The following is a 13,812-nucleotide window of genomic DNA, read 5'->3' as shown; positions in this document are numbered from 1 at the left end:
TATGTCCCTGAATAGCGATCCTTCTGTAAGACGGCATGTGCCAGCATGCTTAGCTTCAGAGAGATCGGAGCAGTGCCCAAATGCTTAGAAGATTGAGGGTATGATGTGAGTTTACACGAGGCGGGCACAGAACGAGCGACACCACAGCCTCATTCAGAGAGAAGAGCTGGCATGAAGGATGCAGCAGCTGCTTAGAGGTAGGGAGTGTGGAGTGCACCTCATCTTACAGACTGCAGCTTGGGGCCCCTGCACGCCGCGTCAGCACTCTGAGCTGCGCCACAGACTCGCGCCCTGGATAGCCATCTAATGTCCTTTAAAAAGAAAGTTTCTCTCTCTCCTAAAAAAATATTTATATTTCATTTCTAATTATGTGAATGCGTGTGGGTCTCTGTGGGTTTGCACACGAGACTGTAGGTGTCCTCAGAGGCCAGAGAGGGCGTCGGATCCCTTGGAGCTGGATGTTCAAGGTAGTTGTGAGCCACTGACATGGTGCTGGGAACTGAACTCAGGCTCTTTGAGCAGTACATGCGTGTGTGTGTGTGCACACGCATGCATGCACGCATGCGCACACGCACACCACAGAGTTAGTGTGAAGAATCTATCTATCTATCTATCTATCTATCTATCTATCTACCTACCTACCTACCTACCTACCTACCTACCTATCTATCTATCTATCTATCTATCTATCTATCTATCTATCTATCTATCTACCTTCCTACGTATAGTCAGAGTCCCACTATGTAGACCAGGCTGGCCTCAAACTCAGAAATCCACCTGCTTCTGCTTCCCATGTGCTGTGATTAAAGGCCCATGTCACCGTAACCAGCCTCCTGTCTTTTAGAAATGAAAACAACGAAACAAAAACCCACCACCCCACTTTCTTTCCTTCTATTCGTAGTCTTCTGAGGATGAAGGAAATAAGAAAGAATTCTAGAATGTTCCTCTGCTGTAGCCAGACTTCTCAGCCTGGAACTATTGGTCTAGTGTAAGTCATTCTCTGGGAGGTGCAACCCATGCCCTGCCCACTGCTGGACATCCCTGGCCTCCGATAACCAGATGTCAATGTCATTTGCCCTCCCTAAATAGGTATGACCATCAACAGGGCCTGCAAACCATCAACAGGGCCTGGAAACCATCAGCAGGGCCTGCAAACCATCAGCAGGGTCTGCAGACACTGTCCCTGTCCTGGGAGGAGCTTGGGCCCATCAACCATCTGTCCTCTGGCTCTGGGCATTACCTCACAGCTGTCCTCTCTCAAGCCAGCTTTGCAGTCTCATTAGGAACTGCTAGCTTATCAAGGAAAAGGAAGGATGGAGCCATATTCTCTACATGATCCCGTTCTCTCCCAAAAGAGAAAAAAAAAAAACAATTTGAGTATGTCAGAGATCTCTGATGGGCCAGTCTCCAAGCCTCAGTGTAGGTACCCCAAAAGGAACCTTCTTGTCCCGGAAACATATGGAGACTCCTGCTTCAAAGACGGGTAGAGGTATCAACCAGGCCTTTCCCTTTTTGTTTTGTCTTGTTTTGAGTAGGGCCGCACAGCCTGGTCTTGAACTGAAGACCCTCCAGTCTCAGCCTCCTGAGTATTAGGATTAAAGGTGTGTGACATTACCCTGGGTCCTCTTTTCTTTCTGGCTTCCCTTCTTCCCTCGCTCCCTCCCTCCTTCCTCCCCCTTCTGCCTTTCTATCTTTCTTTTCAACAGTGTTTTATGCAGCCCAGGATGACCTCAAACTCATTGCACACTGAAGATGGTCTTGAACCCTTACATCCTCTTGCTCCATGTCCTGGGATAACAGTCCAACGTGCACCGTGTCCAGCCAACTGTACTGGTTGTATCCTGATACCTAAGTAGCTGAAGCCTTGAGAACCCTGGAGGGATGGTCTTGTCCTAGGGAAGCCAATTCCTAGACATGGGGAGAATTTAGCTGTTGTTCTTCTGATGTAGAACAGCTCACTCTGAGAGCTCTGTCTGGGTTCTTCTTCCAGTCATCACAGCATGGGACAGACAGTCCATTCACCTCGGGAAAACCTCACCAAGGCTCTTCTGTACCCCAGCTGGCTCAGGTGCTTTGCTGGGTGGTCCTATGTAGCGGCCTGTATGCTCTCCCTTCGTGTGTGCACAATGTGTTTGGCCGTACTTATGCAGGAACCCAGGGCCTCGCAACGTATTAAATAAATGCTCTAGCGCTGAGCTGCATCTCTAGTATCATTAAAAACAAGCATTCCAAAACATCAGGGGAAGGGAAGAAGCGGAGGAATTCAGGGATGCTCCTGGGCTGCGGGGAAGCCCCTGACCTGTGTTTAGGAGCCTGAATCGGGGCGGAGGAAGTTCATACCTGAAACACAGTCATTATTGCTGCGGGGAAAGTGTCGAAGTTGGTGGGAGGAGTCCCCTCATCGAAATTAAACCTGCAGATAGCAAGGACATTTTATGTTAGCCCTCCTTCTCGGAAGTCCTGATTCGGTTTCTGGTTTCCATGGTAACATATAGAGTATCTCTGTTTCCCAGGAAGATACTGTATCTGTTATGCAGAAGCCCACTGCCTTATATGACCATTTGTATCCAGAGGGCAGTCACAAGATGATGGTCAGCTCAAAGGGGTCAGGATGTGTGTGTATCTGTGCATATGTGTGTGTGTGTGTGTGTGTGTGTAGCTATGCGTGTGCATGTGTGTGTGTCTGTCCGTGTGTGCGCATGTGTGATGGAAGTTGACTAGGAGTTCTGGTTGACAAGTTCAAGAGGGCAGGCAGTACTTACTGGCCACCGAACAGCTGCATCCCCAAGAGGGCAAAGACAACAATGAACAGGAAGAGGAGGAACAGTAGGCTTATGATGGACTTCATGGAGTTGAGGAGGGAGACAACCAGGTTTCTGAGAGACGCCCAGTACCTGTCGACAGAGGCCAAAGTGGAGGTCGGATCAGGGATACGCAGGCTGGGCAGGGCGCCCTCCCGCCTCATCCCCTGGTCAGAGTGCTAAGGAACCTCAAAGACTTACTTTGTGACTTTGAAAATACGCAATAACCTGAGAGCTCGTAACACGCTGATTCCAAAGGATGTACCAGGTTTTATGACAGCCCAGATGACTTCAAAGATGCTCCCAATGATGACCTGCAGCAGAAAGCTCAAGGTCACAGCTGGCCTCGGGACTCCAACCCTTTCCCAGGGCCCGAACCAGATCCACCCTTCAGGAGCACATGGTGGTGTCTATCTGGAAGGTCTCTAGAGGCCCAGGTTTAGACTGCTTATTGGAAGTCTATGAAACTGTTAAGATGTGGGGTCTAGCTGGGGGACCTCTGTCAATGGGAGTCAAAACCCCTTTTATCTTTATGTTGTTTCTGGCAGGTTTTGTTTCTGTGTTTGTTTTTGAGACAGGGTTTCTCTGTGTAGCCTCAGCTGTCCTGGAACTCACTCTGTAGATCAGGCTGGTCTGTACCTCAGCAATCTGCCTGCCTCTGCCTCCAATTCCTGGGACTAAAGGCTTGTGCCACCACCTGGGGACCTGCTGTCACTTGGCAACTGTTACCACCTGGGCATCTGTCACCACCTGGGCATCTGTCACCACCTGGGCATCTGTCACCACCTGGGCATCTGTCAGGCATTTGTCACAATGGTAATAGATGATGGGCCCCAATTCATCTTTTCTTTCTACTTTTATTTATTAAAGGCTCACTGTGATAGGTAGTGCTGATGCATGTCTTTAATCCCAGCACTTGGGAGACAGAGGCAGGCAGATATCTGTGTTCAAGGCCAGCCTGGTCTACAGAGCAAAATCAGGACAGCCAGAGCCACACAGAGAAACCCTATTCCCCCAAAGCAAGCCAACAAAGAATTCCAAACCCTCACATGTTTGCTGTCCCAGCACTTGAGAAGCTGAGGCAGGAGGATCACTGGATGTTGGGAGTTGGAGGTAGCCAGCCTGGGCTACAGAGAGAAACATTGTTTCAACACACACACACACACACACACACACACACACACACACACTACAAAATTAACCCTCTGGGTGAACAGCTCAGAGGCACCCACAGGAGTCCACTGTTGTCTACAGAATTCCAGGCCATCCTACAGCCACAGAGGGCCTACACTGGCCCTGCCCACCCGGGGCACACCCACCCTTTCCCATCTGAGCCCCAGTGCTGATGTCTGTGGCCCTGCCTCCCTGGCTGCTTCACAGAAATGGAATTAGGTACTATGTGCCCTTTGATGTCTGGCTTCTTCAAGGCTCTCTCTCTTATTAATTTATATTTATTCATTTTAAAATTATTTATTATTTGTTGTTATTATGAATATGACCGGGTGTGTGTTTCATAATCTTCCTGTGGAAGGCAGAGGACAACCTGCAGGAGTTGGTTCTCTTCCTGTAACATGTGGGCCCTGGGAGTTGAACTCAAGCCTGACAGCAAGCACCTTTACCCACTGAGCCATCATGCTGGCCCAAGATCTTTTTAAAACAAACAGACAGAGTGTCACGTAGCCCAAGCCCGTGCACTACGGAGCACACACTAATCGTGAATGACAGCCCAGAATGGCCTTGAATTCTCGATCCTTCTGTCTGTGCCTCACAAGTGCCTGGATTAAAAGTGCCTGCTACTATGCCTAGCCTAGGGGTCTAAAAAGATAATTTATTTTTAACTTTCTGCGCCTTCATGTATGTCTGTGTGAGAGCCCTTGGAACAAAAATTCATAGACAGTTGTGAGCCAACATGTGGGAATTGAACCTGGGTCCTACGGAAGAGCAGTCGGTGCTCTAACTGCTGAGCCATCTCTCGAGTTTCTATTTTCTTTTCTTCTTCTCTGTTTGTGAGACGGGGTTTCTTTGTGTAGCCCTGGCTGTCCTGAAACTCACTCTGTGGATCAGGCTGGCCTCAAACTCCGAGACTGGCCTGCCTCTGCCTCCCCAGTGCTGGGATCACAGGTGTGCGCCACCAACGTTTGGCTGCCTTGAGATTTTAAAATAGAAATTAGTTCCATTCTTTACTCACTGCAGATCCACTGGGCTCCTTATCTTTACTTTCCTAAGACAACTTAAGCTGTCCCTACTTGGTTACAGCAGCTGTGTGTTCTTGTGACCCTCTCCTTCCTTCCCTACTCACCACACATCCAGAGGTGACCTTATCACCACCACCATCACCACCACCATCATCATCATCACCATCATCACCATCATTGCCACCAGCACCACCACCATCATCACCATTATCACCATCATCATCACCATCATCATCATCACCATTATCATCATCAGCATTTCCAACAGCACCACCATCACCACCATTTTGTTACTGAAAGGCAGCCCAAGCTACGCTTGGCTCATAATTCTGTCTCAAACTCAGGTGCTAGGAGTGCAGGAGGAGCCACATCTGGCTCCCTCCCCTCTGCTACAAAGTGCCTGGGTACCAACCATCACTGATGAGAAAACACAGTACTCACCCCACAGTCAAAGCAGTTGAAGGAGGAGTGGAAGTAAGGCCGCGTCCCGAGCCCATACATTTTTATAAACATTTCGGACATAAAGAGTCCTAAGAAAATGAATTCTGCATAGTCTGGAAGGGAAAGGAGGAAGCGTGGTTTAGGCTGTGGGGAAGGTCCTGTGCCTCTGCATTTTCTCAGGCGTCTCCCTGGCAGGCAGGCAGAGATGACACTCTACACGGATTCTTTCCACGGCCTCAGATTAGGACCAACTGTCCCCAGGCTTCCAACCAACCATCCAAATTGAGGCCAGTCTTAAAAGAGTGAGAAGAACCCCGTGGGTATTCACTGAATAGTTTCTACCCTGGTTTGATGAGAAAAGTTGGGTTAGGACAATGCTATGGACGGAGTTTTTGTGTTGACTGATGGATCCCTGTGTGGCCTGTTACGTCTAGTGAGGGACCGACTGGATTTCAGGTACATCCATGCATATGTGGAATGCCTGCCTGAAACTAGACAGTGAGAGGCAGAGAGGCCTTGAATCAGCAGCAGAAAGCCAGCCTAGAATCCCCCAGTGAGGCCCTGAGTGGTGTGGCTTAGTGGTAGAGCCTCTGCCTAGAATCCCCCAGTGAGGCCCTGGGGGTGTGGCTTAGTGGTAGAGCCTCTGCCTAGAATCCTCCAGTGGGGCCCTGGGGGGTGTGGCTTAGTGGTAGAGCCTCTGCCTAGAATCCCCCAGTGAGGCCCTGGGGGTGTGGCTTAGTGGTAGAGCCTCTGCCTAGAATCCCCCAGTGGGGCCCTGGGGGGTGTGGCTTAGTGGTAGAGCCTCTGCCTAGAATTCCCCAGTGAGGCCCTGGGGGTGTGGCTTAGTGGTAGAGCCTCTGCCTAGAATTCCCTAGTGAGGCCCTGGGGGTGTGGCTTAGTGGTAGAGCCTCTGCCTAGAATTCCCCAGTGAGGCCCTGGGGGTGTGGCTTAGTGGTAGAGCCTCTGCCTAGAATCCCCCAGTGAGGCCCTGGGGGGTGTGGCTTAGTGGTAGAGCCTCTGCCTAGAATTCCCCAGTGGGGAGTTCAGTGGCACAGCACCAGCCCAGCGGTACAAAACCCTGGCTCCAACACTGCAACAGACAAAACAAAACAGCAGGCAAATGGCAGTGTAAAGAAAGGAAAGACTGAGGATTCAAAGGAACTTCTACAAACTCTGTAGTTACGGCTCCGGAGCTGATTTTGTGTGGTAACTGCATGGTTTGAATGTCTGTGCTCCTCTCTGGAAATCTGTGATAGTTTGCTTGTTGAGACACAGGGTCTCTCTACCTAGTCTTGGCATTTCTCTGTAGACTAGGCTGGCCTCAAACTCACAGGGATCTGTCTCTCCTGCCTCCCTAGTGTTGGGATTAAAGGTGTGTGCTACCACACCTGGTCTCGAAAACCCAACCTGTGCTGAGAGGTGTCCCCCAGGGAGCAGTTCCCATGGTCTAGGAAGCTTCTGGAACAATGTAAGATGGCTGAAGGGGAACCAGGTCTTAGAGCCCCGCGAATGGCACCGGATGTGCCTGTCAAGGGGGCTTGATGTGGGGGTTCACCTTCTGCTTCTGGCTCTCACTGATCCTTCCCAGAGGACACAGCACTAAAGGCAGAGAACAACTTCCCAGTGGACAACCAAGCCTCCCTGAGGGCCATGTGTAGACTTCTTAGGCTCCAGGAATTCAAGAAAGAAAATGTCTGCAGTCCTTAATCGACCCGGCCTCAGTTATTTTGTGTTACAGGCTGGGGATTAGCTAAGATGATTGTCAAGGGCCAGAGCTAGTTTATGCTTTGGGGAGGTCGTTTGAGTTGATTTCCAAATATCCCTCATTGTCAGTTCTTGTTGGCCCTGGATTTCTAAGATTCTCAGAAGCTCCTTATTTTTGGGAGAAACTCTGTGTATGGAGGGCAGAGCAGCTGGGGAAGTAGATCTGCCCATAACATCCGCCCTCTGGGACACAGTAGGGCAGGTCTATGTTAACATCCGTCCCCTGGGACACAGTAGGGCAGGTCTATGCGGACAGAAATTTCTGAGATGCTTGCTCCTTAGTTACCATGGGAACATGGGAGTTGGTAACACACAACACTCTGGTGACCCCTCGGGATGGTCAGCCACACCCTCTACCAGGTCCATGCAGAGATTCTGACCAATGAGAGATTCTTCGATGCCAAGGGTCTGTATTTCTCTGAAACTGAGCTACATCTTCCGGTCACACTGCCTCATCCTTTGTCACCTACAGATGGCTTTAGGACAGAACACCTCTGCTCAGTGGATCACAGTCTGGATCTAGTCTGAAGGCAGGCATCTGACTTCATAGATTCCACCATCAGACCCAGCTTGGATGTAGGAATACAACTGCCTGGGTTCAAATCCTGGATTCATCCTTTATAAGCTCTGTGACCTGGGAAAAGTGGCTTCACCTCTCTGTCATTTTCCGTAACTGGAAAACGGGGTTAACTAAACGATGTCTACACACCGAAGCCTCCGGGCAGGAAGCCCTAATCCCCTGTTTCCATAACCAGGACAGACTGAAGATGATTAGGAAAGGCAAAGAGGCAAGTAAAAATAGTGTACAAGGAGAGGTCGTATCGAGAAATAACGAGCCCTCGTTTGCACGGCTCCGGAGGGACCAGATGCAATTAGGCAGCTTGGAAGCAGGTCAGGCTCAGATAAAGAACAGTCCCCTTGGGGTGCCCTGTGGGGTCAGACAACAGGCCTGGGGACCACGAAGGTTCAAGGAATCAGTCCTCTGAAAGACAATTTGGGCATTTCTAGGCCAAAGGCATGACTATCCCTTACGGCTGTCCCAGGCCACTTCTGAACAAGGGCAGTGAACAGGTCAGAACGACTCTGGGAGGCAGAGCAGATTTAGTGGTTCTCAAGGGGACTCCGGGGGAGAGCCAGGTGAACCACACCCTTGTCAGGCCACACCCCTTTCTGTTGATTTCTTAAGTTTTTTCCAGGTGTGGGGGCTTCCACCTTCTACTGCCCATGCCCAGTTTAGGCAAATACTGAAAATCTGGGTAGAGTCCAGAGGACAACCCCGAAGGTCCTGGATTGGCTGAGGAAGCCAGATGTGTTCACATGTGTTAGAGGGGTCTTCTAAAAATGAGCCCTGGGTAGATGGGAGGCAAAGGGAACAGGAAGAGGGGAGGAAGAGGAGTAGGAGTTTGAACAAAGAAGGGGTTGGGGTCAGGAGCCCTGAAACCCCCAGTGTGGGTTGTGGGTGTGTCTCAGTGGTTAGTGCCCCTGCATGTGTACATCCCAGAGTTCTAGCTCTAGTGATGGGAGGAGGAGAGGGACGGAGGTCATCACTGTCTGCAGCACAAGTGAGAACTTGGAAGTGCATGTCACACGGACGTTCTGAGCCATGCTCTCAGGGTTAAACACGCGTGCTGTCTGTGTGACTCTCATGGTCTCTCCCATCTGCACTTCATCAGCCTCCTCAGAAACAGCAGCTCTGGGCTCTCAGGACTTAGAGAAAGGTGGACTGGGCAAGGCTGGCTGTGTTCTGTGTCCCTGCTGTCTGTCTGTCTGTCTGTCACTGTCTCTATCTTTCGGTCTCTGTCTTTGCATTTATATCTATCTCTGACTGTCTCTAACTTTCCGTGCTTTTTGTTTTACTACTGTGCATGTGCATGTGTGTGTGTTCATGTGTGCATGTGTGTGTGTGTACATGCATGTGCATATGTGTGTATGTGTGTATGTGCATGTGTGTGCATGTGTGTACATGTGTGTATGTGCATGTGTGTGTGCATGTGTGTATGTGTGTGCATGTGTGTATGTGTGTGCATGTGTGTATGTGTGTGTGCATGTATGTGTGTATGTGTGTGTACATGTGTGTGTGCATGTGTGTGTGCGCCCGTGCCACAGTGCTCCTGTGGAGTCAGAGGGCTTTTGGGGATCTGTTTTCTCTTTCTGTCATGGGGGTTCTAGAAATCATCTCAGGTTTCCAGGCTTGACACCTGCGCCTTTACTCACGGAGTCATCTAGCCAGCTACTATCTCTTTTCTCTTTTTGATGTCTGTCTGTCTTTGTGTCTGTCTCAGCTTCCTTGCTGTAGGTGTAACCACAGGCTCCGAAACATACTCCTTCCAACCCCATGTTACTCACCTGGAGGTTCTGCCAGAGCTAAGCCAAAGCAGGTGGCCTCATGCCCTTAATCCCTACAAACCACGAACTACAGAACCCTTCCACCTTTGTTCCTTAGCTAGTTGCCTTGGGTCTCCGGCTAACACCAGTCTAACACAGCGTGGCCCCTGTTTCAGCTGCAGATACGGCCATAGGCAAGGGCAGGTTCAGGAAGGGCCATAGAAGCCACCAGGGGGCAAATGTCTGAGAGCCACACTCACAGAGGAAGTCGGAGAGCCACTCGGGCTGGTTGTAGTGGACAATGGCGACACACAGCGTGTTGAGGGCTACCAGACTGAGAACCGTCCAGTAGAAGGCCTGAGTTTTGACCATGCGGCGGATGTAGAAACGCATTCTTCTCTCCTTTTTGTGAAAAAAAGTTGAGTTCTCCAGCTTGGCACTTTTGATGCTGGCTCTGGCGAAGGGAGACCCTGTCAGAAAAGGATGCAGAGGGTCCTCAGTGAGGAAGCCACATGACATGGAACAGCGTGCTCTGCTGAAAATTCCCAGTATGAGAGTTACGTGCTCCAAAGCCCCCCAGGCTGAGGGGGTGACAGGATCCTGGGTTTCCCAAGTGCTCAATGTGGTCTTTCCTACTTGCAGCATTGTGTGGCTATTTGGAGCTTCTTGCCTTTTAGACGTCAGATTAGGGGCACTCAGTTGGGGGTCTCCCTAATGGAGAGCTGCTCTTACTAGGCACTGAAGCCATGATAAGACGGAGACAGAATTCCTACCCACGGGAAAGCTGCCACTCAAGGAAAACACACATTAGATATTTGGGACCAAGGGATGGCTCAGTCAGTAAGTGCTTGTCCCCAAACCACAAAGACCCAAGTTCAACCCTAAGACCTGGGCCGAGGGGAGCACATTTGTAATCTGGGTGCTTGTGACAGGAGACTCACTGGCCAGCCAGGCTAGCCTCATCTAGCTTTGTCAGTGAGCTCCAGGCTAGTGAGAGGTCAGATCTCCAGGGAGGCAGATGGGGTTCCTGAGGAGGCCACCTCCAAATGTATGTGTGGACACACAGACATTACATGTGAGTGGCACAGCAGGACTCCGTGTCTTCCTCTGGTCTCTACATGCAGGCAGGGTGCACACATCTGCACACACATGGATGTACACACACCATATACACTAGACATTTACTTTCTCTAAATGAGATGTAATAATTACTTTAAAATTTATTTTCACGTGGGGGCGTGCGTACGTTTGTGTGTGTGTGTGTGTGCATGTGCCATGTGTGTACAGATGAGGCCAGAAGAAGACGACTAGGGTTACTGGTGGTTATGACCTCCTGATGTGGGTGTGGGAATGGAGTTCAGGTCCATTCCCTGCTTTAAAACACCAAGCGTCGCTCTAGGCCCCGGACGTAATAACTGATTGGAGACCTCTGCCGGCCAAGGGTTCACTTTCCTCACATGTTCCATATTCTGCATCTTATTTATTCCTTTGTCTCTTTACTTTTCTGATGGTGTCAAGATTGGAATCAGAGCCTTGTACACAGTAGGCGTACACAGCACTACTGAGCCATGGCCCCCACCTTTTAAAGATGATTATATTAAAAAAAATATAACAAATTAAAAATATAACTTAACTACATTTTATACAAGTAGATATAAATAGAAGATAATTAATTGTGGATTACACAGTTGGATTTCTTATTAATTACTATTTTTATGTACATGTGTGCATGTGTGTGTGTGTGTGTGTGTGTGTGTGTGACCACACAGGCCAGCAGAGGATGTCAGCAGAGCTAAGCTGTTGTGAACTTCTTTGTGTAGGTGCCGGAAATGGAATCTGTCTTACAAGGGCAGTGAGCATTCTTGCTACTGCGCTGTCTGCAGCCTCTGCAGGTGGTCTGAAGCACGTCTACACTGTAGTGTGGCCTTATCATGTGCATTACCTTACTGTTATGGTTTGCATCTTAAATGCCTCCAGCATTTTAATGAAAATAGGAGGTGACAGACCCCATGAGATGGGCCTAGAGGGATGTGCTGATTGGTTTTGGGTCAATTTGACAAATTTAGACGTATCTGGGAAGAAGATATCTTAATTGAGAAAATGTCTCCAAAGGACTGGCTTGTAGGCAAAGGCTTTGGGGGTATTTTCTTAGAGAGTGCTGTGGGAGGGAGGGCCCCGGCCCACTGTGGGCAGGTGGCCCTGGGGGATTATAAGAAAGCAAGCTGAGCAAGCCAGAGAAAGGAAGCCTGTAACAACACCTCTCTATGACGCACGCACGCACTAGCTTTTGCCTTGAGTGTCTGCCCTGACTTCTGACCTCTCTGCTCCCTGCTTGCTTAGTGTGGCTGCTTCTACCACACGAAGGGGGCAGAAATGAATGACAGTCGACAGGAACCTCCCAGCTATGCGCTGGAACCACCTTCTCCTCCTTACAAGTTGATGACCTCAGGTATGTGTCAGTGACAGAAAAGCAAGACACCTGCACAATTTCCTTTTGTCTCTGAGCTCTGTTTGTGTGCGTGTGTGCATGTGCACTTGTACATGTGTGCATACCTTGTATATGTGATTTTGAGTTCTTATGTCTGTGCCCACCTGTGTGCATATGTGCATGTGGAAGCCAGAGGTTTTCAGGTACCATCCACATTATCACTTTTTTAAGACAGGGTTTGGAACTTGCCTTCTAGGTTAGATTGCCTAGCTTCAAGGAGACACTTGTCTCCATCTTCTCCAAGCTGTGACTATTAGCCCGAACCACTCCACCCAGCTCTCTGGAGGATAAAACTCAGATCCCCGGGCTTGCACAGGCAGCCCTGTGCCACCAAGCCATCTTCCCAGCATCCCTAGCCATTCTGAAGTATGCCACACCCTGCTACACATTGTCTGACCACATCTTACAATGGAGGAACTTGTCTTTCTAGCAGACACCCATCCTATCCCAGCCCAGGTCCCCTTCCTTGCCCCACGGTCAGCTCCTGAGCACAAGAAAGCCTGCAGGGGGGATGCTTACCCGCTAATGCACAGCACAGAGGAGCCAGCGAAGAAGCACAAACAGAGTTTCCTCTGCAGTGCTCTGGGATCCCAGATACCCTTCTGGGCAATCTAGGAAGCTAGTGCTTAGCATGGGTTCTCACCTTTGTGATCAAGCAGATTTGCTGCCTGGGTAAAACCCATCACAGGATATCAAACTACAGACTGTGTTTTGGGTCCATTTAAAAAGTTGAAAGACGTCTTTCCTTTCGAAAGTTTTTCTGTGTATATGGAGTGACACTTGTATATGCATTCACATGCAAGGTACCCATATGGATGACAACTTTGGATGCCACCCTCACCTTCTACGTTGTTTGAGAAGGGTTTTTGTTACTGTTTGTCTGAGACAGGGTCTTACTACGTAGCCTTGTCTGGCTTGGAACTCACTAAGTATACCAGTGTGGTCTTGAACTCACAGAGCTCCATCTGCCTCTGCCTCCCAGTGCTGGTATCAGAGTGTGTGCCACCATTCCCATTGAAACTGGCCCTTTTTTGTTGTTCGCTGCTAGCTAGCTGGCCTTTAAGTTTCTAGGAGAGCATCTGTCTTTGCCTTGTCTCTCACGGACGCACTAGAGCTACTGACTCTGGCTTTCCACGGGTCCTGAGATTCAAACTCAAGTTCTCAGGCTTGCAAGGCAAGGCTGCGCCCTCAAAGCCATCCTCTTAGCCCTCACAGACTTGTACATTTGTTTAGTATTAGGTGCCAAGAGTAGGACCCAGTGCCTTGCGCATTCTCAGCAAGCGCTCCTGTGATCCCCACCCTGGCCTTTGTGTTCATTCATTCAAACTTAGAAGCCCCTCTGCCAGAGGACTAGCATTAGGCAAAGGAGCTGGGTTAGGGCTCAGTAGAAGAGCAGACTCCCAGGGAACTCACCCGGCTGTGCCCGTAGCTCTGCAAAAACAAGAAAACAAATAACAAAAGTCGCATAGACAGTGGGTCAAGGAATTGATCTAGAATGAAGTAATGCCATGTGATAGACCATAAACAATCAGGAACATCACAGATTTATGCCCCCACCTAGAGCATCCGAGAGTCTCAATCTCCCCTCATCCTTGTCAGCATGGGGTTGATCAAGTTTTCATGTCTGTCAGATTGAAGGATGAAGACCAGAAACTCTAAGTATATTTCTAAGTAGAGCAGGCCAGTCTCAAACCCACAGAGATCCATCTGCCTCTGCCTCTGGCATGCTGGGATTAAGGCCTCCACATCTGGCCGGATTTGCTTTTACTTTATGTGTATGAGTGTTTTGTCTGCATGT

General features: G+C 49.6%; 1 protein-coding gene across 1 annotated transcript in view; it reads right to left on the bottom strand.

Annotated features, from left to right (window-relative positions):
* Positions 1–13,812, bottom strand: part of CACNA1A (calcium voltage-gated channel subunit alpha1 A) — a gene marked incomplete at its 3' end in the record, with an annotated part of 212,417 nt that overhangs the window by 79,165 nt on the left and 119,440 nt on the right. Inside the window, exons 11-15 of the mRNA XM_080936643.1 lie at positions 9,787–9,996; positions 5,438–5,550; positions 3,003–3,115; positions 2,763–2,894; positions 2,341–2,413 (exon numbers count right to left, since the gene is read on the bottom strand). Coding sequence (XP_080792769.1) covers positions 2,341–2,413; positions 2,763–2,894; positions 3,003–3,115; positions 5,438–5,550; positions 9,787–9,996 — 641 coding nt within the window. The remainder of the gene's footprint in view (positions 1–2,340; positions 2,414–2,762; positions 2,895–3,002; positions 3,116–5,437; positions 5,551–9,786; positions 9,997–13,812) is intronic.

This window comes from Micromys minutus (assembly GCF_963924665.1).
Source record: "Micromys minutus genome assembly, chromosome: 24".
In the NCBI taxonomy this organism is placed as follows: Eukaryota; Metazoa; Chordata; class Mammalia; order Rodentia; family Muridae; genus Micromys; species Micromys minutus.
This window is presented reverse-complemented; position numbering and strand designations above follow the sequence as displayed.